Here is a 21,863-nt window from a genome sequence, read left to right as displayed (position 1 = left end):
TGGAAAATATGTTGAAAGTCAGAGAGAAAGATGGATCTTCAGTATTGCGGTACATAGTAAAAATCAAACAAAGCATTTGGATCTTGTGGTCTTTATCTGCCATCAGTTTCTTTACTGTACTGACGTACATAGGAAAATGTTAACACGAGCACTGTATCATTTTATTTATTTGGATTTATTAACTGCCCATTTTATGAAGTAATTCACTCAAAGTAGTGTACAGCAAGTTTTAAAATCAGGTACTCTGAAGTATTTTTCCTATCTGTCCCATACTATCTAACTAAGGTATCTGGGGCAATGGTTCAACACAGTAGCACGGAGGGACTCAGATGTGTGATCTACAATCCAAAAAGGTGTCATCTAACAAACCATCTAAAATGAACCAGAATTTATGGCTGGTACTGCAGTGGCGCTGTCCTAATGGCATGGAGAATGCCTCTTACAGCCAGCTTTCAGCCCAGAGCCTCTGCTTGTATCCAGCTCCCAGCCCACAACTTCTTCTGGAGTCCCATGGGAAGACGTTCCATCTCTTTTCATTCTGCCATCTCAGAGCGGGCTGGTGGGGCTGCAGCATTTGGTTCCAGCCTTTCAGGAGCACAGAAATTGAAGTGGAGGATTCGCTTTTGTGGTAGCGGCCTGGGCTGGCCTGGCTTGATTGGGGTCATTGAATTAGAAGCAGACTGAGATTGAGGGTAGTGAGAATGACTGGGGTTTATTTTTATTTTTGTTGTTTAATTTTGCTATTTTTTTTCCCCTGCTTTTAATTTATATGATTTTTCTTTGAGGTTTCTTGATATTGAAGTTTTTCCTTTTGTTTTGCTTTTTACGCACCTATAGTATTGAATTTATTGCATTATCTTTTCCCTCTTCCTTCTCTTTATACAGGTAAATGTAAGTAATCATTTCTTTCATAGGTACTATAGTTCGATTGTGAGTCTGTTGGGACAGAGAGGGAAATTCAAAGTTCCTGATTAGATTTTTGGCCATTATTTAAATCAATTTAATTGTTTTATAAAGCACTTCAAATCCTTTGGGAGATTTAGCAGTATATAAGACACCACATTAAATTAAATGAAGTGACTTGCCCAAAGTCACAAGGAACAGTGCTGGGATTGAACCCATAATTTCAGGGTGCTGAGGCAGTGACTCTAACCACTCTAGAACACTCCTCTACAAATGCTGCTACCTACTCTAAATTTTGTGAATGTTGTTAATAAAAGTGGTGACTGCCATCACTGGCTTGTAATATTTATGTCACTGACTGGTCATTGCTTAACAGTTTGTCACCATCTGTATTTGCTGTGTCTCTGCTGCCACTTTCCTGTCGTCATAGAGTTTTTGTTCACCCTCTTAATTTTCATTTGTCGCCTATTATAAACTGCATTGTTGCTGTTTTCAAAAGGTGGTATAACAAATAAACAGAAACATTCTTTCAGACACTGTTTACGAGACAAGAAGAATATTCCTTGAATCCATTGTTATTTCTGCAGAAACCGTTAAAGGTGCAGAATGACACTTAGAATTCCTGGCTCAATCGATCTAGGAGGAAGTTTCTAAGCTGAAGTAAAATATGGCATTTTATGCAACTTAGTTTTCTGAGGGAGTCACTAAGGTGGCAAGTCTGGTGCCCACATTTGGGTACCCTGATGCAGCACATTCTAGAATACTAGTGTAAACTGGCATCATTGCACCAAAATGTCCACATGTCCACTTGGCACATGTCCACTTGGCTGGCATAAATGAGGTTATGAGTTCAAATCTTGTTCTACTCCCTTTGACCCTGGGCAAGTCACATAATCCTTTACTGGAGGAGTGTGTGGCGCAGTGGTTGGAGCTACAGCCTCAGCACCCTGGGGTTGTGGGTTCAAACCCCGTGCTGCTCCTTGTGACCCTGGGAAAGTCACTTAATCCTCCATAGCCCCAGGTACGTTAGATAGATTGTGAGCCCACCGGGACAGATAGGGAAAATGCTTGAGTACCTGATTGTAAAAACCGCTTAGATAACCTTGATAGGTGGTATATAAAATCCTAATAAAACTTGAAACTGCCCCATGTATGTTAGATAGACTGTTAATCTGCTGGGACAGATAGGACAAAATGCTTGAGTACCTGATTATAAACCACTTAATACACCTTGTCCAAGCAGTATAAAACAAACCCATTCCCCTTAGCTAACTCCAGAGCTAGCACAAATGGCTGTGGCTTCAATTTCTGCCACTTTGCCTGTAGTATTTTATACAGATGCATAAGCATCTATGTATCTATAAAATAGGCTAATTGGCCCTCACATGGAGGCAACCTTTTATAATATTGTCCTTTTAGCATTTAGGGATTACATAATCTAACTAGGCCAAGACAATCTTCCATTCATAGATTACAAGACGTATAGGGCCCCTTTTCAAAGCTGCAGCAATGATTCTCCTGCGGCAAATGCCCCAAAGTAGAGGTCTGCACGGGAACGGGGATTGCAGGAATCCCACGGTTCCTGCGGGGGTCCCGCGGGGATCCCCCCTAACCCACGGGACTCCCACAGGGACCCCCCTCTGGCCCACGGGACTCCCAAGGGGATGGAAGGCTTTTGAAGCAGGGTTCGTCCATATAATATAATGGACACATCAGCCTTAGTAAAAGAGGGGTTTATAAGTTAATTACCTGAACAGAAAACAAAAAAAGGGTTCCACCAAAGAGATTCCACAAGGAAAACAGCAGCGCAAACACAAAAGAAACTGGAATTGATGATCCTGTTAGAAGTAATTGCTGCTTTTTATGGGGATGGGCGGGGATGGAGATAATTCCTTGTGGGGATGGGTGGGGACGGAGAGGTTCCTGACGGGGACGGAGAGGATCCTGGCGGGGACGGGCGGGATTTCTGTCCCCGCGCAACTCTCTACCCAAAGCCCATAGGAATTGAATGGGCTTCAGTGCATTTGTTGCGGAGGAATTGCAATCACAGCTTTGCAAAAGGAGCCCATAAGGTGAAAACAATATATTTGCTAATGTGCTCTGAAAGTTTATCTCATGCAATTTTTTTAGATTTACTTGCCAAGGGCTTCTTACCGGAGAGAATTATACCTTCCGAGTCAGAGCTGTTAATGCTGCTGGACTTAGTGACTACTCATCGGATTCTGAACCTATAGAGGTCAAGGCCGCCCTTGGTAAGACATTCCTCTGTGTCAGAGTCATCAAGTTGAAAAAGTAAGGTCTTCACAATTAGTTCTGCAAACTATTTGTCTTTTAAAAGCAATTCTTTTTCACTATTCTGTAATTAATGATGTGTTTTTTCAGCACCATCCACATTTCCTTCCAAGCGCTGATTTTCTATAGGCTGTTGTTTTCTGCTTAACACCAGTGTCTCTGTGCACCATTATATTCTTCACCAGTCCTAATGTCCTCAGGTGTTACTCCCATGTCATTGTATGAAAGCACATTCAAACCTACCTATTAGTCATAGGCAGCGGAACACTGTTTAGTTTGGGGGGGAGGGGGGGCCCAGGAGCTCCGTCCTAGCCCCGGTGGAATCCTGCGGCACGGCTGGCACCAGCTCCCAATTCCACCTCCTACTGGCGTTGCACTTTAAATCTTTTGGGCAGCCACCATGCGGCGTCAATGAGCAGGCCTGCCCCCCGAAGTAGAATGAAAGGTTCCGGGGTAGGCCTGCTCGTTGACGCCCTGCGGCAGCTGCCCCAAAGATATAAAGTGCAACATCGGAAAATGGGTAGGAGGGCAGGCGCCAACCATCGACTGCCAATCTTTGGGGAGGCCATGGCCCCCGTGGCCTCCCCTGTTCCGATGCCTATGCTCTTAGTCGCACTGGAAAAGGGAGTGTCAGACTCCACAATGTGGTATGTCATATACAACATTCACCAGCTTATGCAGTTATTTCATTAATCTAATGTCTTATTCATTTTTGTTTGTCTTTCCAAACTCTGCTATACTGCCTAATATTTGTACTTAACCATTTTAGAATTGCATTCCACTTTCTGTGTATAAATAACTTGCCAGTTCTATTCTGCTATCACTGCATGCACTCACTGGAATGAAAAGACTAATAAAATCATCCAGCTGGAACAAGCTGAATGTAGACAGTTTCCTAACTCTGCTGCTCTCAACCTCTTCACGTTCTATTGCTCTAATTCCTTTCCACTTCTCAACAAATATGAAAATATACAAGATATTTCCTGCTGGTTCCAGTCTTAAGGGACAGACTCAGCAATTCCTTGCTTTTACCCCATTCTTTCTATAGATTTGGAATTAGGTAAAACCTGAAAGTGGCTTGTTCATTTATTATATTTAGCTCACACCTTTTAATTGGTAACTCAAGGCGGGCTCCATTCAGATACAGTAGGTAAACTTCTTTAAAAAAAATGTTAGGATACAGATTCAAAGTGATTTAAGTGACCAGGAGAGGCTCTTGGCCATTTAAATTGCTTACGCAGGACTGTCCAGGGATATTCATTGGCATTTAACCGGACAGTGCCACTGAATATCCATTCTATCCACCCATGCCAAAACTAGCTGGTTTATAGATGGTCCAGGGGTGGGGGTTAAAGAGGAGCAGAAGCTAACCAGTTAATGATAATTTTCAGTCCACTGACCAGTCGGTACTTGGCCAGCTGACAAACTGCATTATGGAATCCTCTTACTAAGCTGCAGTAAAAATAGGCCTTAGCACACCCTTATGCATGTCTTAACGCAGCCATAAGAACCCCTATTTTCAATTTTTTCCTTTAATGGCCATGCGCCAATGTTGCTATTAGTGCACAGCTACTTTAAAAAATTTACAACAGAAGCACTTACTGACACCTGTTTTGTAGGTGATAAGAGTTCTTGTGTTATCTATGCACTAATCAGTTAGCATGCAGGAATGTGCAACACGCCCTCTTCAAAGACATGCAAAAAAATTATTTAGCACATGTTTAGCACACACACATTCAAAGGCTACTGTGGGATGCTGTAGCGCAGCCTGTGGTAGTCCATTTTTCATTCTGTTAGTCATGCATTAACACCTAACACAGCTCAGTAAAAGGACCCCAAAGTTAGAGCAGATAAAAAGGCTGTCCTAACTTAATGTGGGTAATCCTAACTTTATGTGAATATTGGCCGATGCCTGGTTAATTTCTGGCCTATATGTTGCCATTCCTCCTTCTCAACCCTCAGAAACAAAGAATCACATCCCGTTTTCTATCCTCCTTCTCTCCCTCCCTCTCTTGGAAGCATAGAAGCAGTCCCCCCTCATGCCCTCAAAGGTTAGAAAGGTCAAGCAGGCCTACCTCCTCTCCCTGGGCCTACCTGTACAGGTCTGATGGTTCAGTGAGGTCTGAGGGACCGGAATTGTGTCCACTCACTCCTGCCCATGGTGGCTTGTTTCTTAAAATGACTGTTGCAATATCTTGCAAATTCCGAGAGACTGCCATTATAAAGGTCACGGCAGCAATTTAAAGAGTCAGGCACCACAGACAGGAGTAAGTAGGCATCATTTCTGCCTCATGGACCCCACTTTACCACCAGGACTCAGATACAATGACAACATTGTATGACAAGTTTTTGTTGGTCTGATTGAAGCTGTATTGTCTAGAGTTATTAAATGTCCAGGTAGGTCCTGGGGGTGGGTAGGCTCAGTCAGCCCTTCTAACCATCTGGGCGATGAAGGGAAGGAGGATCAGAAAGCGGGATGCTTATATGCTTCCATGGGGGTGAGAGAGAGGGGGGGGGATCGGAAGAGGGGCTATGATTTTCTTCTTCACGGTGGGGAGAGAAGAAGTAAGGGGGAATCAGGGGAGCAAAGGGTACCTACATTCTTTATGTGGGTCCCAGGCTATTATCATAAATGGCTTATGCAGATCCCAGCTGAATATTAGCTAGAACCTACACAAATACAACAGATGATGAAATGTGAAGATAATCTTAAACCACATAACATGAGCAGTTTGGCTCAGTGTTACATGATTTAAGATTGTCTTCACATTTCATCATCTATTGTATTTGTTGTTGAATCAGCTGGATGATCTCAGTGGATGTACCCTTGATGAAGGCATCATTATATGCCAAAACACGGACTGTGTAGGGTCAATTTCATCTTTATAACCATCTAGTTGCTATAATACTGGTTAGCTAATTCAACACATTGTACTTGGGTCATCATTCTCCACTACTATCGTATACCTAGGTGAAAGTCCCTATATACGGATGACCAATTGACTCCTATACAGACTGTTACAAAATCGGGACCTTGTTTCAATTTTCAGCAACTATTGCTTTTATGGATTTATATTTTTTATGTTATTAATAAACCTGCTAGTATCTAGCTCATCTACTCCACTTTGCCTTTTTTTTTGTCATGATATCATAAGCCATACTTAGCCGAGGGAAAATAGTCACCATCAATGTCCTTTTGATTTCCAGAACAGACCACCAAAACCAGTTTGTAAAGTGCTGACAATAAGCTGACTGATATAACCGAGATCCTTTAAAAATAATCCTTGTTTTAGCTGTTTTTAATACCTTTGCATAACCCACTGTCAGTCATTATACAACTCCTGAGGCTCCCAGAGTTTCCTCCTGCTTCATGGTCCTTAGAGCTTATGACACCTTCACAGTGGTTTGGGTTGTTCCAATATTAAAATTTTTTGCTGAGATACTAGGTCAATGGTAGATGACAGAAAACACATTTCTTTCTAGTTATATTCGTCATAGTCAAATAGATCATAAGCAAATGAGATTCCATTGACTCCACGCATCTCCTCCATGCTACTGCCAAAAAAGCCCTAAGCTTTGGAACTCCATTTCTGGTACCTAAATCAGACTAGAGAATTCTCCTTCACTCATAGAATTCCTAGATGCACAGACTGCAGATCCTACTCATCTCTTTGGGTCTCCACTGAGAGTTCTCTGGCAATTCACTCTGTTAGAAGTTCCTTGGCTGTAGAATCTCTTTAACTCCAGGTGCATACAGCTGGAGCTAGTCCTGCTGTTGAATGTGTTTCCAGTTCTCTTAAACTAGGGTTCCCAGCTGGATCCAGATTCATTCAACAGAGTTGATCTAGGCCTGGGTTTACCACATTGCATGCAAGGACTTGTACATAGTTCTGATTTCCCCCATTGCATTCCCTAAGAAAAGCCAGACTATAAGTCCCTGCATGCAATGAAGTAAACCCAGTACTGGATCATCCTGGCAGGTGAATGCAGCTCCAGTTGGCAACCTTACCTTAAACAGACTGGTGAGCAAACACCTCTGGAACAAGGAATATGGAAATTATTCCATCTCACCTGAAGGTTCTGTCTTTGAAAGTTTGTCAAAAATATATTAAGTTAGTCCAATAAAAAAGTATCACTTTATTTTCCTTTTGTTGGTTTTGTTTTATTTCTATTTATTACCTTTAAAGTGAACTAACATAGTTACCACATCACTTTATCAATCTTGCTAGAATCATACAAAGCTTCCTGTTAAACCTCTCGTGGCTTCTCCAAGTACCATTGCCTCTTTGATGATACAGGGATTCTAACTTGGAGCTCCAGACACCACCTCTAGAGACAGAAATTTCTACGCTCTTGGTTTTATTTCATTCTCTGTAACCTGCATGCACTATACACTGCAGTATGCCTGCCTAGCACTAAGTTCTCATAGGATCTTAGAACTATGTGCAAAAACAAATGGAAAAAAGTAGGGCTGAACAAAGGGCTTCCCAAAAAATGCCAGGAAAGCATCCAAGGTAAAAGTAGTAGCAGCTTTTATTTTACAGACAGTTTGGCCCTGATTCTGTATAGGTCGCCCGGGAGAGGTGTCCTATTCAGAATCGAGCCTACACTAAACCCCGATTCTGTAACCGGCGTCCATGATACAGATGCTGGTTAGAGAATCGGGTTAGATAAGACACGGCCCGCTAAACTTATCGCGGCAAGGGATCTCTCTGCCACTATAAGTATAGCGGGCCGCGGCCGCATGTCCGATTGCCATCAGGAGGGTGCCCAAACACTTCTGCTGGAAGATACCCTCCTGCCGGAAGATGCCCCCCCCCCCGACACTCCAACCGCCCCCCCCCGACACTACCGATCGCTGGCAGGAGGGTACCCAAACCCTCCTGCCGCCCCCCCCCCGACACTACCGATCACCGGCAGGAGGGTGCCCAATCCCTCCTGCCGGAAGACGCACCCCCTCCGCACCCCCCCACGTGCTAACAGCCCCACAAACCTCCCCCCACCAAACTAACCTTTTCTTGTTGGCCAGATGGGTCTTGCCCGTCCAGCCGGCAGGCTCGCCTCGTCGAAATGAAGCAGGCCCGCCCCGCCCCTTCCCGGCCCATCCCTCCAAAGCCTAAGGCCTGATTGGTCCAGGCTCTAGAAGCTTGGACCAATCAGGCCTTAGGCATAGCGGGTCCGCCCATCCCCACTAAGTCTAAGGCCTGATTGGCCCAGGTGCCTAGAGCCTGGGCCAATGAGGCCTTAGATTAAGTGGGGATGGGTGGACCCGCTATGCCTAAGGCCTGATTAGTCCAGGCTTCTAGAGCCTGGGCCAATCAGGCCTTAGGCTTCGGAAGGATGGGCCAGGAAGGGGCGGGCCTGCCTCATTTCGACGAGGCGGGCCTGCCGGCTGGACGGGCAAGTCCCATCTGGCCAACAAGAAAAGGTTAGTTTGTTGGGGGGGAGGTTTGGGGGCTGTTAGCGCGGGGGGGTGCGTCTTCCGGCAGGAGGGATTGGGCACCCTCCTGCCGGTGATCGGTAGTGTCGGGGGGGGCGGTCGGTAGTGTCGGGGGGAGGGGGCATCTTCTGGCAGGAGGGTTTGGGCACCCTCCTGCCGGCAATTGGACAGGCGGCCGCAGCCCACTATACTTATAGCAGCAGAGAGATCCCTTGCCGCAATAAGTATAGCTGCCGCATCTACTTACAATGTAGACCAGCATTTTGTTGGCCTACATTGTATGCATCTCTTCCTCTACTAGGGAGACGCATAGGGCCGCCTAGGTTCGCCTAAGGCCCTTAGGCGAGCTTAGGCGTCTTGCGGGCCTCCCTAGGCTCCCGGAGGCGCCTTCAATATAGGCGGCCTGCCTGGGGAGCATTTTTTTTAAAAAACGTGCATCCCGATTGGCTGATTAGACAGCTGTAGGACGCCTACAGCTGCCTAAAATCGGGACGCACTTTGTAGAATCAGGGCCTTTATGTTCACATACTGTGTACCATCTACAAAATCCAATTTATTTTTGCTTCTCAGAACTTTTGCTACAAAGTACTTTGACCCCTGAGGCAGACAAACTTAGCAAAACATGGTGCCATGTTGGGTCTCCTTTACACATCTGTTTTGAGGACTTATACAATAACACCCCTCCCCCCCTTTTATGAAGCCGCAGTAGGCTTTTTTATCGCCAGCCACGTCAATATTAGCTCCAATGCTCGTAGAATTCCATGGTTGGCAATAAAAAAGCCTAACACGGCTTCGTACAATAAAAAAAAGGGGGAGGTAATTTACTACTTTTACCCTGAATGCTTTCCTGGCATTTTGGGGCAGGGAGTCCCTTGTTCAACCCTACATTTTTCCATTTGTTTCTCCTTTTGTAGAGTTTTCCTCGGAACTTTTGTTTCTTAGAACTATGTACTCAAAGAGCAACCTGTGCCTCTCTAGCAAGGGACCATAGACCCTCTTTAAAAAGTTAGAGAGTGTAGAAGATGAAAAAAAAAGTTTCTTTTACAATCTGCAAATAAACAAGCAATGTTTATAGGCTATTTGAAGAAGAAAAAGTCCAGAAACTTAGATCATTCATTTTTAGGTTGATTGTTCTCTCTTTGTCCTATTTCAGTAAGGTAAATCTGTAACAAGATAATAATCAGAGGATACAATGAAGGCATCAGATGCTAAAAATGGCCATATATTGAGAAATGCCATATACATTCCATTTGCCGTACTTCTGAAAACCAACTATTTGTTGGATTGAGAGCTAAATTGTTTATTTTCAGGGAGGAAAGGGGATAGGGGGAAAGAGATGGGATTTGATATACCACCTTTCTGTGATTACAATCAGTGGTTTACATATCATACACTTATTTTGTACCTAGGGCAATGGAGCATTATGTGACTTGCCCAGAGCCACAAGGGGCTGCAGTGAGAATTAACCCTGTTTCCCAGGTTCTCAGGCCACTGCTCTAACCCAGTGGTTCCCAACCCTGTCCTGGAGGAACACCAGGCCAATCGGGTTTTCAGGCTAGCCCTAATGAATATGCATGAAGCAAATTTGCATGCCTATCACTTCCATCATATGCAAATCTCTCTCATGCATATTCATTAGGGCTAGCCTGAAAACCCAATTGGCCTGGTGTTCCTCCAGGACAGGGTTGGGAATCACTGCTCTAACCATTAGGCTGATAAAATAGAATATAGAAACAAAATCTCATTGCATTTCAAAAAATCTTTTTGATCCTCACAATTCTTAACTTGAGCTTCTTGGTTTTCACTTTTATAGAAGCTGCAGTTGTTACACACATTCTCACTGTTTCCTGTTGATGCTTGTTGAAATACAAAACCATGTTTCAAAGCTGTCTTTAAACTTTCACAGTGTGTCATGCCCATGTCTAATGGATTAATAATTTTTTTTCAGCTGAATCTCATCTGCTATTACTATTTGTATTGAAACAGCTGTACCATCTCCACCCTATGACATCACTGTCCTTGAAAGCGTTCATGATTCGATGGTGCTGGGATGGAAGCCGCCCAAGGTTACTGGTGGGGCTGAAATTACTGGCTACTATATAAACTACTGTGAGGTCATTGATGAAGTTCCCGGAGAATGGCACGAAGCCAACATTAAAGCTGTCACTGACAAGGCATATAGGGTAAGAGATTTGTTTTCTTATGTGTAATGCACTGGAACAGCTGCAAAATTATTGTAGGCCATATTTGAAAGAGGCATTCGTGTTCTGTTCCTTAGATTATTGTAATACTCTATATATGGGGTTGTCTAAGACATAAGAACAGCCATACTGGATCAGACCAATGGTCCATCTATCCCTCTCGGTATCTTGTGTCCACAGTGGCCAATCCAGGTCACAAGTTCCTGGCAGAAACTCAGATGATAGCAATATTCCATGCTACTGATCCTAGGGCAAGCAGTGGCTTCCTCCAGGGGCCCCAAAGTAGGCAGGGATGCGATTCACTAAACAAATCTGGGACACTGACTTGGCTGGCCGATCAACAGAAGAAGCGACTGCTGGGGACCAGTCTCTGCCGACTCTCCTGCTCCATTGCCACTCTGCACTCTGCCCCGATCGTCCAGCCCTGCTTTCTGCCTCGATCATGCCCTGCTGTCTGGCCCGAGCTCTGCCCTGATCTTCCAGCCCTGCTTTCTTCCCTGAGCTCTGCACCGATCATGCCCTGCTCTCTGCCCCGAGCTCTGGATCTCTGCCGCCTTCCCTGCAGTGTGAGCCCAGAACACGCTCCACTTTAAATCTGCGGGCTCACACTGCAGGGAAGGCGGCAGAGAGTAGGAGAATCGGCCTAGCATGTTCTGACTGATTGCCCCAGCCCCCCTCCTTGCCTGCCTCCCTCCCTGCCTACAAGTGTCTTCCTTGCGTGGAGAGAATGTGCGCAGACCATCGACAGGCAAAGAGATGGTCTGTGCATGCTTCGGGATCACTCAGTAGCGATCCGTGCGGTAGGTGATGGGCGTTCCTCTGATCGCCCCCATTTAAATATTAGCCTGTAGTGAATTGGTCATCCTGCCACGGATCGGACACGGATCGGACACGATCGGGCAGGTTAGTGAATCTAGCCCTGTGTTTTTCAGGTGCAGTGCCTAACTTTCAATTAAATCCCATTAACAGCAGTTTTGAGGTGTTAAGTGCCGATTAATCCTATTAATTAAGTTAGGTATCTACATTGGCTAGGTACACCAATATAGGCACTTAACTTTAGGCAAACATTACAGAATTTAGAGGCAAGGGCTCACAGGCTTAGCACACGCTAATCAGTTAGCAAATGGCGATGTAGCTGCACTAACTGATTAGGACTGGGAATGCCAAGCATGACCCTGGCGCTAAAAAATAAACAGTATTTTTTTAGTGCATGGGAAGCATGCACAGATCAAAAATCTCAGTCAAGAAAGTACAAGTGGGGATAATTAACTCAATACTTCAAGAAGTTGAGTGATTAAAGAGAGTATTAGATATGATATCAGATCTGAAATCTAGCACAAGATACCTGCGTGCTCCCCAGTAAATGCACGTTAGTGCTTGCCACAGCTATTAAAGGGGCCCCCAAATCTGCATGCTTTGTCTCATTTCTCTTAATAAGCAAAATCAGTAAAATATTTTATATTATAGAGCCTCCAAAGTCTTTTATGTATAACATTTTTCCAGATTCTCAAGAAGGGGGAATCTACTGGGGCTTTGTGCCTTGCTCAACGCAGTGTAGATTTTCTGACCTTTGAGAGATTATTTTAGTGATTAGGGAGACTCTAAAACAAAGGACACTTTAATACAAAAGACTGCATTGTTGCCCAGTAATAAATAGTGTCAAAATATAGTGGTGCTCACCATCAGAAGGACTTGGTACATGTCTATAGCATATTAGTTCTCTCCCTGGCAACAGTCCAGACCCCTACTGGACTGGATGGAGTCATAGTACCATAACAGATAATAATAGAAAAAGACCAAGTGGCTCATCTGATCTGTCTAGTTATTCTTGTTCACATCTGCCAGCCTAATAGAACATAAGAAAAGCCATGCTGAGTCAATCCAAAGCCCTTCAAACCCAGCATCCTGTCTCTGATAGTGTTCAGATCAGGTCACAAGTACTCAAGAGATCTGTTTCTTAAAGATCATTTCCAGGTTAAGCAATGACTCTCTAAATCTACCTGACTAGTAGTAATTTTATCAGGCCTAATTCTAATTACTTGTTTTGTTTCCCCTCAATTTCTTCTCTACCTACTTATATGCATAGGTGAGCATATAAGATCTCATTCTCAGTCTAACCCTATCCCTTTTCCAAATTGTACCACCAAGGTTGTAGTAATTGAAACAACTACTAAAGCTAATGAGCCTGTTTCTAGAATACCTGGCCTTCTAAGTTATCATGGCCTTTCTGGATGTAGCTGGCCACCATTAAGCTGCCAGCACTGACCCAGCTGGTTTCGGGTACCCATGGCTTCTAGTATCATTAGGTCATACTTCCTACATATGTTCTATCCCCTCCCAACCTTCAGTGTCCCACCTTATCATTTGATTTCATTTGATTCCAAGGGAGCAGAGGATAGGTTGTTTGCAATACAATAGTTTCACAGCTCTCTTCTAACCACTGTTTTCCGTATCTGCTTCAAGTGTTCTGGAATTCTTTCATACTATTGCTTTCTGACACCTCTGGTGGAAGGGCATTCCAGGCATCTCAGCAAAGCAGTGTTTCTCACATTTCTTCTGAAACTTCCTCTTTCCAAATTCATTTCATTACCTCATATCCTTGAAATCATTTCTCTGAAAAATTTCCCTTCCTCTGGCTTATTAAAGCCTATAACAACGCATTCTAACATATTCCATCCTTCCCCTTTTTCTTCCAGTGAGCTCATTTTTGAGCATCTCAAACATTGTAAGGTTTGTCTTGCAGGCCTTGTGTCACTTTTGTAACCTTCTCTAAGCCACTTCCATACTGTCAATATTTACAAGAGAAGAATCTCCAGAACTGAACACAGTACTGAAAATGGGGTCTCTCTAGGGACCTAAGAATAGGAAATATTATCTCTTGTTTTCAACTGGTGATAGACTTCTGTTTATGCAGCCAAGCATTCTGTGACCTTTTCCTGCTTTATTGGGTTGAATTGCTATCTTCAGGTATCTTTATTCTTTGACAATTTCCAGCTCTTGTCCAGTTCTCTTGGTGGAAAACATGCCTTGAAACAATGAGATTCATAAATATTAAATCAGATCATCAAAGCAGTAGTGAGAGATGGGGCCTATTTTACAAAGCCGCACGGCAACGGCCCCGAAGCCCTTTAAATCTCTATGGGCTTTGGGGCCCTTACCACGCTGCAGCCGCTAATTCGGCTTTGTAAAACAGGCACCTGGTGTTAAAGAAATAAATGTGTTTCATTCCATTAATGTTGCAGATTCTCGATCTGAAAGAAAACATGTCATACCAGTTCAAAGTGGCTGCTTGTAATCAGGCTGGAGTTGGTGCTCCATCTCTACCAAGCAAAACATTCAAATGTGAAGAATGGACCATTGCAGTCCCAGGTAATACACCTGCTTCAAGTCAAAGGTTGCATTTATCTAGTGCATGTTCTTGTTTTTTGAGCCTACTGAGGCTGTATGTATTTTTTTTGTAGGAAGACTGTTAACTCATCCACATGGCATTACAGTAAGGGCAATACCTACTGGCCAAATCCAAAACACTTTTCCAATTTGTCTCAGTTTCACAACATCTATTTATTCTAGAATAGAAAAAAATATAAGGGGACACTTGAACGTAAGAGTTTCCATACTGAGACAGAGCAAAGGTTCATCAAGCCCAGTATCCTGTTTCTAAGAGTGATCAATCCAGTACCTGATCCTGGCAAGATCCCAAAAGAATTAAACAGATTCTATGCTGCTTATCTTAGAAATAAGCAGTGGATTTTCCAAAGTCTATCTTAATAATGGCTTATGAACTTTTCATTTAGGAAATTATCTAAACCTTTTATAAACCCTGCTAAGCTAACTGCTTTTACCACATTCTCTGGCAACAAATTCTAGAGTTTAATGTAATCCAACCTTGAAGTGAAAAGGTAAAGGTGGAATAGAAAACCTTGTTTAACATAACATGTGTGCAACATTTCTGTCTAGATGATTGCTTTGCCTTTAGCCCCTGTAATTTGTGATGAGATTGTTCTTTTTCATTGATTTGTCTATAGGCACAATTCTCTTTCAGTATCATCATTTGACAGAGTTCATATTTTTTTCTGTTGTAGGACCTCCATACAGTCTCTCCTTGACCGAAGTAAGAAAGGACTCTATGGTTCTGCTCTGGGAACCTCCAATCTATACTGGCCGCACTCCAATAATTGGCTTCTACGTAGATGTGAAGGAGACCAAGGCAAAGGAAGAACACTGGAAAGCTGTCAATGAAATTCCAATCACAAACAAATACTTCAAGGTAAAATGAAACAGTCCAAAATAAACACCAGGAAAAAATAATCAATAATTTGTTCCACTGCCATTTAAAATCATTAAGGCCTGGATGCACTAAACAGAATTGCTAATACTGACTGGATAGCTGTTGGCCGATTCTCTGGCCAATTGTGGAAGAGCGATCGATGTACCAAAAATATTGCATGCAAATGATTTGCATGGAGGGTCATCTTAATCACATGCATAAAGCCGGCAAAGGGAAGCCTGAGCAGCTGACAGGCAGGGGAAGCCCTGAAAACAGCCTCCTGCCATTCAGCTGTTCGGGGCAGGAAACCTTTTATTCTTTTTTTTTTTTTATGGACAGATGGGCATGTGTTGCACACACACAATATCTGCCCAATAAAAAAAAAGAAAGAAAAAAAAGCCCTCCGCGATATCCTGGCACCGAGAACCAACCAACACCGTACTTCCCCCCCCCCCTTGTAACAGCGAAAACGGCAGGACAGATGCCCATTCCCTCCTGCCATGCCATTCCCACCCCACCCCCCATGAGAGAAAATTGGTAGGAGGGATACCCACTCCCTCCTGCCAACAGAGCCCCCCCGAACCATCCCCTACCTTCCCCCCTTCCTCCCGAAAAAAAGGCAGGAGGTATGCCCATTCCCTCCTGCCACCTGATGCTCCCCCGAACATCCCCCCACTCCCTGACCCCCCCCCCCCAGTACCATATCTTTGGTAGATTTTGGGAGCTGGAGGGAAGCACGGTCCCTCCAGCTCCAAGGCCTGCCTATTGGAAATGACGGGCCTTTCCCTCCCTGGTGCACAGAGTAATACACGGGAAGTAGTCTAAGGCCCTGATTGGCTCAGATGCCTAAGGGAGGGGCAATCGAGGGGAAAAACATGCAGAGGGGAGAGGGGCGATCGAGGGGAAAAGCAAGTGGTGAGCCATTTTCTGAATCAGGTCAGTATAAGCAATTGTCACTAAAGCTGTGAAAATAGGTTTAGCGACGATCACTGACTTTACTGCATCTATCAGTAAGAATCCCTTTCACTCGCTCTGAATTGTAGTCATTTCTAAAGAGAACTCCTCCTGTTCAGTCATTGCTATAAAAAGTTTGGGATGGATTCTGAAAACAGCACCTACATCGTATGACGCCTACAAAAACGGTACCGGCCATTTGTCAATCATGCTTAGGTGCCATTTACAGAATCATGGCTACCGGTGCCTACCAATAAACTTAGGCACCAGTAATGTAGGCCTGGGTTTTGGTTTTTTTTTTTTTGGTAAATCAACCTGTAGTCTCTTGCTGTATTATATTTCTTGGTGAAGGTCAGAGTTTTAAAGGCCTATATTACTGATGGAGAATCGTGCATAGCAGCGCCTAAGGTCATCACCACCCATAACCATGCCTACTTTGACCTTAGGCGCTATGCTCAGATGTGATTCTGGTGCTTACTTTTTTTAATGAGGTTTTAATTGGTTTTAACAATGCAGTCAATTACCAAACTAATTAAAGCAATTAAGTTAGGCAGCGGTCGAGCCTACCACTGACTAACTTACAGTACCATTTCCAGAATGTTGGACTTTGGGTCTATTGTTATCAAATACCCCATATCCCATATGGATGTTACCTTGATGCATGTAGAACCTTGAAATAGCATTTAAAAAATGGCTATTTTACATAGAACGTAAAGATCAGCCCTGAGGCATCTAAGGGCCCCTTTTATAAATGCACCGAAGCCCATAGGAATTGAATGGGATTTGGTGCATTTACATTACATTACATTAGAGATTTCTATTCCGCCTGTGCCTTGCGGTTCTAGGTGGATTACAATTTAGAAGATATCTGGGCATTTCCAGCGGAATTACCGTATTTTCACGTAGATAACGCGCACCCGTGTAAAATGCGCACACGGGTATAGCACGCGAAAAACACAAATTTATGTACAGAAATTTTTATATACCGCACACACCCGTATACCGCGCATGCTGCCCGACTCTCCTTTCGTCCGCCCCGACTCTCCTCTGGCCACCCCGACTTTCCTTTCGCCCGACCCGACTCTCCTCTCCCCCTTGAAGTCCTGTCCCCACCCTGAAAGTCTGATGCCCCCCCCCACGTCAGATTCACCCCCCCCCCCCGCAGGACCGCTCGCACCCTCACCCCGAAGGACCGCTCGCACGCACCCCCACCCCCACCCCGAAGGACCGCTCACACGCACTCCCAACCGCACCCGCACCTGCACCCCCACCCTGAAGGACCGCTCACACCCCCACAGCTTCCCGACCCCCCCCCATCATGTAGAAGCTCCTACCGATGTCCTGCTGCTTCCTCTTGGCGGTCCCGACTCCCCGACACAATCGGGGCAAGAGGGAGCTCAAGCCCTCTTGCCCCAGCCAACCGCAGCACCCCCGACACGATCGGGGCAAGAGGGAGCTCAAGCCCTCTTGCCCCAGCCAACCGCGGCACCCCCGACACGATCGGGGCAAGAGGGAGCTCAAGCCCTCTTGCCCCAGCCAACCGCGGCACCCCCGACACAATCGGGGCAAGAGGGAGCTCAAGCCCTCTTGGCCCAGCCAACCGCGGCACCCCCGACACGATCGGGGCAAGAGGGAGCTCAAGCCCTCTTGCCCCCCCGACTCCCCGACACGATCGGGGCAAAAGGGAGCCCAAGCCCTCTTGCCCCGCCGACTCCCCAACTCCCCGACAATATCGGGCCAGGAGGGAGCCCAAGTCCTCCTGGCCCTGGCGACCCCACCCCCCCGCTAGTTGTTCAGGCCAGGAGGGAGCCCAAACCCTCCTGGCCACGGCAACCCCCTACCCCCACCCCGCACTACATTACGGGCAGGAGGGATCCCAGGCTCTCCTGCCCTCGATGCAAACCCCTCTCCCCCCAATGACCGCCCCCCCCCAAGAACCTCCGACCGCCCCCCCAGCCGACCCGCGACACCCCTGGCCGACCCCCACGACACCCCCACCCCCTTCCCCGTACCTTTGTGTAGTTGGCCGGACAGACGGGAGCCAAACCCGCCTGTCCGGCAGGCAGCCAACGATGGAATGAGGCCGGATTGGCTCATCCGTCCCAAAGCTCTGCCTACTGGTGGGGCCTAAGGCGTCTGGGCCAATCAGAATATGCCCAGGAGCCTTAGGTCCCTCCTGGGGGCGGGGCTTTGGGCACATGGTCGGGTTGGGCCCATGTGCCTCAGGCCCCGCCCCCAGGTGGGACCTAAGTCTCCCGGGCCTAATCTCATTGGCCCAGGCGCCTTAGGCCCCACCAGTAGGCGGAGCTTTGGGACGAATGGGCCAATCCGGCCTCATTCCGTTGCTGGCTGCCTGCCGGACAGGCGAGTTTGACTCCCGTCTGTCCGGCCAACTACACAAAGGTACGGGGAAGGGGGGTGGGGGTGTCATGGGGGGTCGGCCAGGGGGTCGCAGGTCGGCTGGTACCATTGAGGGGTGGGTAGGTGAAAAGGTTCTGTGTTCTCCTTCTTCTGGGTGAGAGGTAGTAGTAAAAATGATTGTTTAGGTAGCTGGGTGCAGTGCCATGGGTTACTTTGAATAGGAGACAGTAGAATTTGAATTGTGTTCTTGCTTTTATTGGTAGCCAGTGAGATTCTAAGTATGCGTTGGTAATGTGGTCGTATTTGTTGAGTGAGTATATGAGTCTGAGGGCTGTGTTCTGGACGGTCTGTAGTTGTTTTATTGTGTTGATTGGGCATGGTAGGTAGAGGCTGTTGCAATAGTCTACAATACTAAGCACAAGGGATTGGACAATGATCCTGAACTGATCTTTGTTAAAGTATTTTCTTATTTTTCTTAAATTTCGCATTGTGAAAAATGCTTTTTGGATGATTTTGTGGATTTGTGTCTGCATAGTGCAGCATCTGTCTAATTGTATTCCCAGGATTTTGAGGGAGCTCTGTATTGGGTATTTGATAGAGTTTACTTCCAGTTCTGTTTGGGATGGTTTTTTGTCTTTCTCTAGTAGTAGGAATTTAGTTTTGTCCGAGTTCAGCTTCAGCTTATGATTTGTCATCCATTTTTCTACTGTTTCCAGTGTAGTTTTCAGGCGTCTGGTGGTGATGGGGTCTTGGACGTCGAATGGAAGGAGGATGGTTATGTCATCCGCGTAGCTGAATGAAGTAATGTTTAGGGCGTCTAGTGTGATGCCTAGAGAAGCTATGAATAGGTTGAATAGTATGGGTGAGAGGGGAGAGCCTTGTGGCACTCCGCAGGGGTTAGACCATGATTCGGATAGAATATCTTTTGACTTAACTTTATATGCTCTTACCATGGCAACATCTCTACCATGGCAAAGAGGCCCTCAGTCTGGTCAGCCGGTGGTATTTTAGAAAAGGTTTTGCTGGATGCGGCTGTGAGCATATATTTGCCAGCACATACGGTGGTAGCATTCATTTTATATACAGGCAGTCCTCGGGTTAAGAACGAGTTACGTTTTTAAAAGTGTTCTTAAGTTGGATTTGTATGTAACTTAGAACTTATAGATTTTAAGAGTCTTGCTGCTTACCTCTGCTTCCAGTTGACAAAAGGGCCAAATGTCCCTGCCAGTGTTACCTCTAAGGTACAGTGTGCACAACCACACACTATTCTTAATGTGGCCATTCATCATTCCTGAATCTGCTACAGGAGAAATGTAGGAGTCTATGCCACTGGAAATACTTCTCAGTGAAATCAAATGAAGCTGCAACTGTGTTCTTAAGTACAAGTCGTACTTAAGTCGGGTGTCTGTAACTCGAGGACTGCCTTATATAAACATTGATCAAATGAGTGATGCAAGCTTAGCAACTTCCACCTGGGAGATGTACCACTTGTAGCTGTCCTATTTTACAAATTATGAGGCTTATAATCAAAACTTTGAAACATCTGAAAACCCGCCTAAGTCAGCACTTTGACGTCCTAATAGACAAAGGGGCATCTCTGGAGGAGTGGTCAGGGCAGTATTTGGGTGGGATGTAGGCTGACTCAGACTTCCTGCAGGGATAATCAAATGTTTACTAGACATCCTGGACAAAACTTAGACGTTGTGAGTTAGACTAGTGTTCTTCAACCACCGTGCCGTGGACCGGTGTCGGTCCACAGAAATTTCCTGCCGGTCCAAAACAGTGCCCAAAACAGTGTTCTTCAACCACCGGTCCAAGGTGCGATTGATGCACCATTATCTTCGAGCCAGCTCCCTCTTCCTGACTGATTCAGTGCACAAAGCCACGGGCAGTGGCTCCTATGCACGTCCTGCACCTGAACCAGAAGCCTTCTCTCTGACGTTGCAGCGTTGCAACGTCAGAGGGAAGGCTTCCAGATGAGGCACGGGACATACAAGGAGCTTCTGCCTGCAGCTTTGTGCACTGCATCAGTAAGGAAGAGGGTGCAGGCCTGAAGATAACACCGAGGGCAGCATAAAATGGTCAGGCGGGAGCAGGCCAGAAGGTAAGGCATATCATGGAGGCAGGGAGACAACAAAGGTAGGGGGGAATGATTTTATTTTTTAATTTAGTGATTGAATTATGTCAATTTTGAGAATTTACATCTGCTGTCAGTGTGCTTTGTATAGTTTAATTTTGTGATTATGTGTTGTTAATAAGATTATATTGTGTATCTGTGAAAAATGAATGGAAAAAATAGTGTTACAATTAGTACTATTATGGGGGCGGGGTCTAGGGTGGAGATTGGGTGGAGATGGGCGGGGTCTGGCCCACGACTTAGCCCAGTGTTCTTCAACCGCCGGTCTGCGGACCGATGCCGGTCCACAAAATAATTATTTTATTTCTGCCAGTTCATAGGTGTAAAAAGGTTGAAGAACACTGAGTTAGACAATGTGAAAACAGGTATAAGTGCCAAAAAGATATCCAAAGTGACCAGATATCCACTGCAGAGCCAAAGTAAAGACCCTCACACACTCCTCCAATGTTCACTGACCCCCTGCCCCCCCCCCCCAAAGATCAGAGCTGTACACAGGTGTCTTAAATAGCCCTGGAGTTTGGCTAGTGAACCATAGAGAAGAGGACCCAGGCCCATAAGCTACTCTAACCACTACATTTATGGTGGAACATGTGAGGCCACCAAAACCCCTCTCTACTGCCATATAGGTGCCACCTGCAGCCATAAGGGCTATTGGGTTTGTACACAGGTGGTTATAGTGGGGTTTGGGGGGCTCACCATAAACTATAAGGGAGTTCTGGTGAGATGTTTATGTAGCACCCTTTATGTGAAGTGCCCCACTGCTCTGTTATCATGTCTAGGTGGCCATTCCATTACAAGATTGGCCCCTCTCACACCCAAATGGTCTTGTTCAGGACGTTTGGGTCTTGGATGAAATTTTGGTCAAAAATGTGGTATAAAGATAGATGTCCTGGCAATCTGGGTGCCCCAATGGCCTGGACGTCCATATTTTCAAAAAAAATATATATATATTCCAGACGTATGGTGATTTTCTCCTCTCTCTGTTTCATTAGATTCAAGGCCTGAAGGATGGGGTCAGTTATGTGTTCCGTGTGAGAGCTGCCAACCAAGCAGGAGTTGGTAAGCCATCTGATCTAACAGATCCTATGGTGGCACAGACCCGTCCAGGTTAGTCATGCATGTATTTTTAGAGTGTAAAAAAAAAACGTGTTCTATAAATTGAAAGTCATAAAGTGGTTCTGTTCCTTAGAATGGGTTATTTAAGGCTTTATTGAAAAATGTGTTTCTCATAGTCACAAAATGGAGAAAAAGTCCTTTTCACATAAGACCTGGGATGTAAATTGAATTAGAAACATAGAAGCATGATGG

At 45.4% G+C, this 21,863-nt stretch overlaps 1 protein-coding gene across 3 annotated transcripts in view; it reads left to right on the top strand.

Moving 5' to 3' along the window:
* MYOM1 (myomesin 1) overlaps positions 1 to 21,863 on the top strand; it is a 216,921-nt gene that overhangs the window by 133,407 nt on the left and 61,651 nt on the right. For all 3 annotated transcript variants that reach the window (XM_033933965.1, XM_033933964.1, XM_033933966.1), the window contains 5 exons: positions 3,034 to 3,155; positions 10,622 to 10,818; positions 14,079 to 14,205; positions 14,919 to 15,103; positions 21,548 to 21,662. In XM_033933965.1, the coding sequence (XP_033789856.1) occupies positions 3,034 to 3,155; positions 10,622 to 10,818; positions 14,079 to 14,205; positions 14,919 to 15,103; positions 21,548 to 21,662 (746 nt within the window). The remainder of the gene's footprint in view (positions 1 to 3,033; positions 3,156 to 10,621; positions 10,819 to 14,078; positions 14,206 to 14,918; positions 15,104 to 21,547; positions 21,663 to 21,863) is intronic.

Source organism: Geotrypetes seraphini, chromosome 2 (genome assembly GCF_902459505.1).
Source record: "Geotrypetes seraphini chromosome 2, aGeoSer1.1, whole genome shotgun sequence".
Lineage (NCBI taxonomy): Eukaryota > Metazoa > Chordata > Amphibia > Gymnophiona > Dermophiidae > Geotrypetes > Geotrypetes seraphini.
This window is presented reverse-complemented; position numbering and strand designations above follow the sequence as displayed.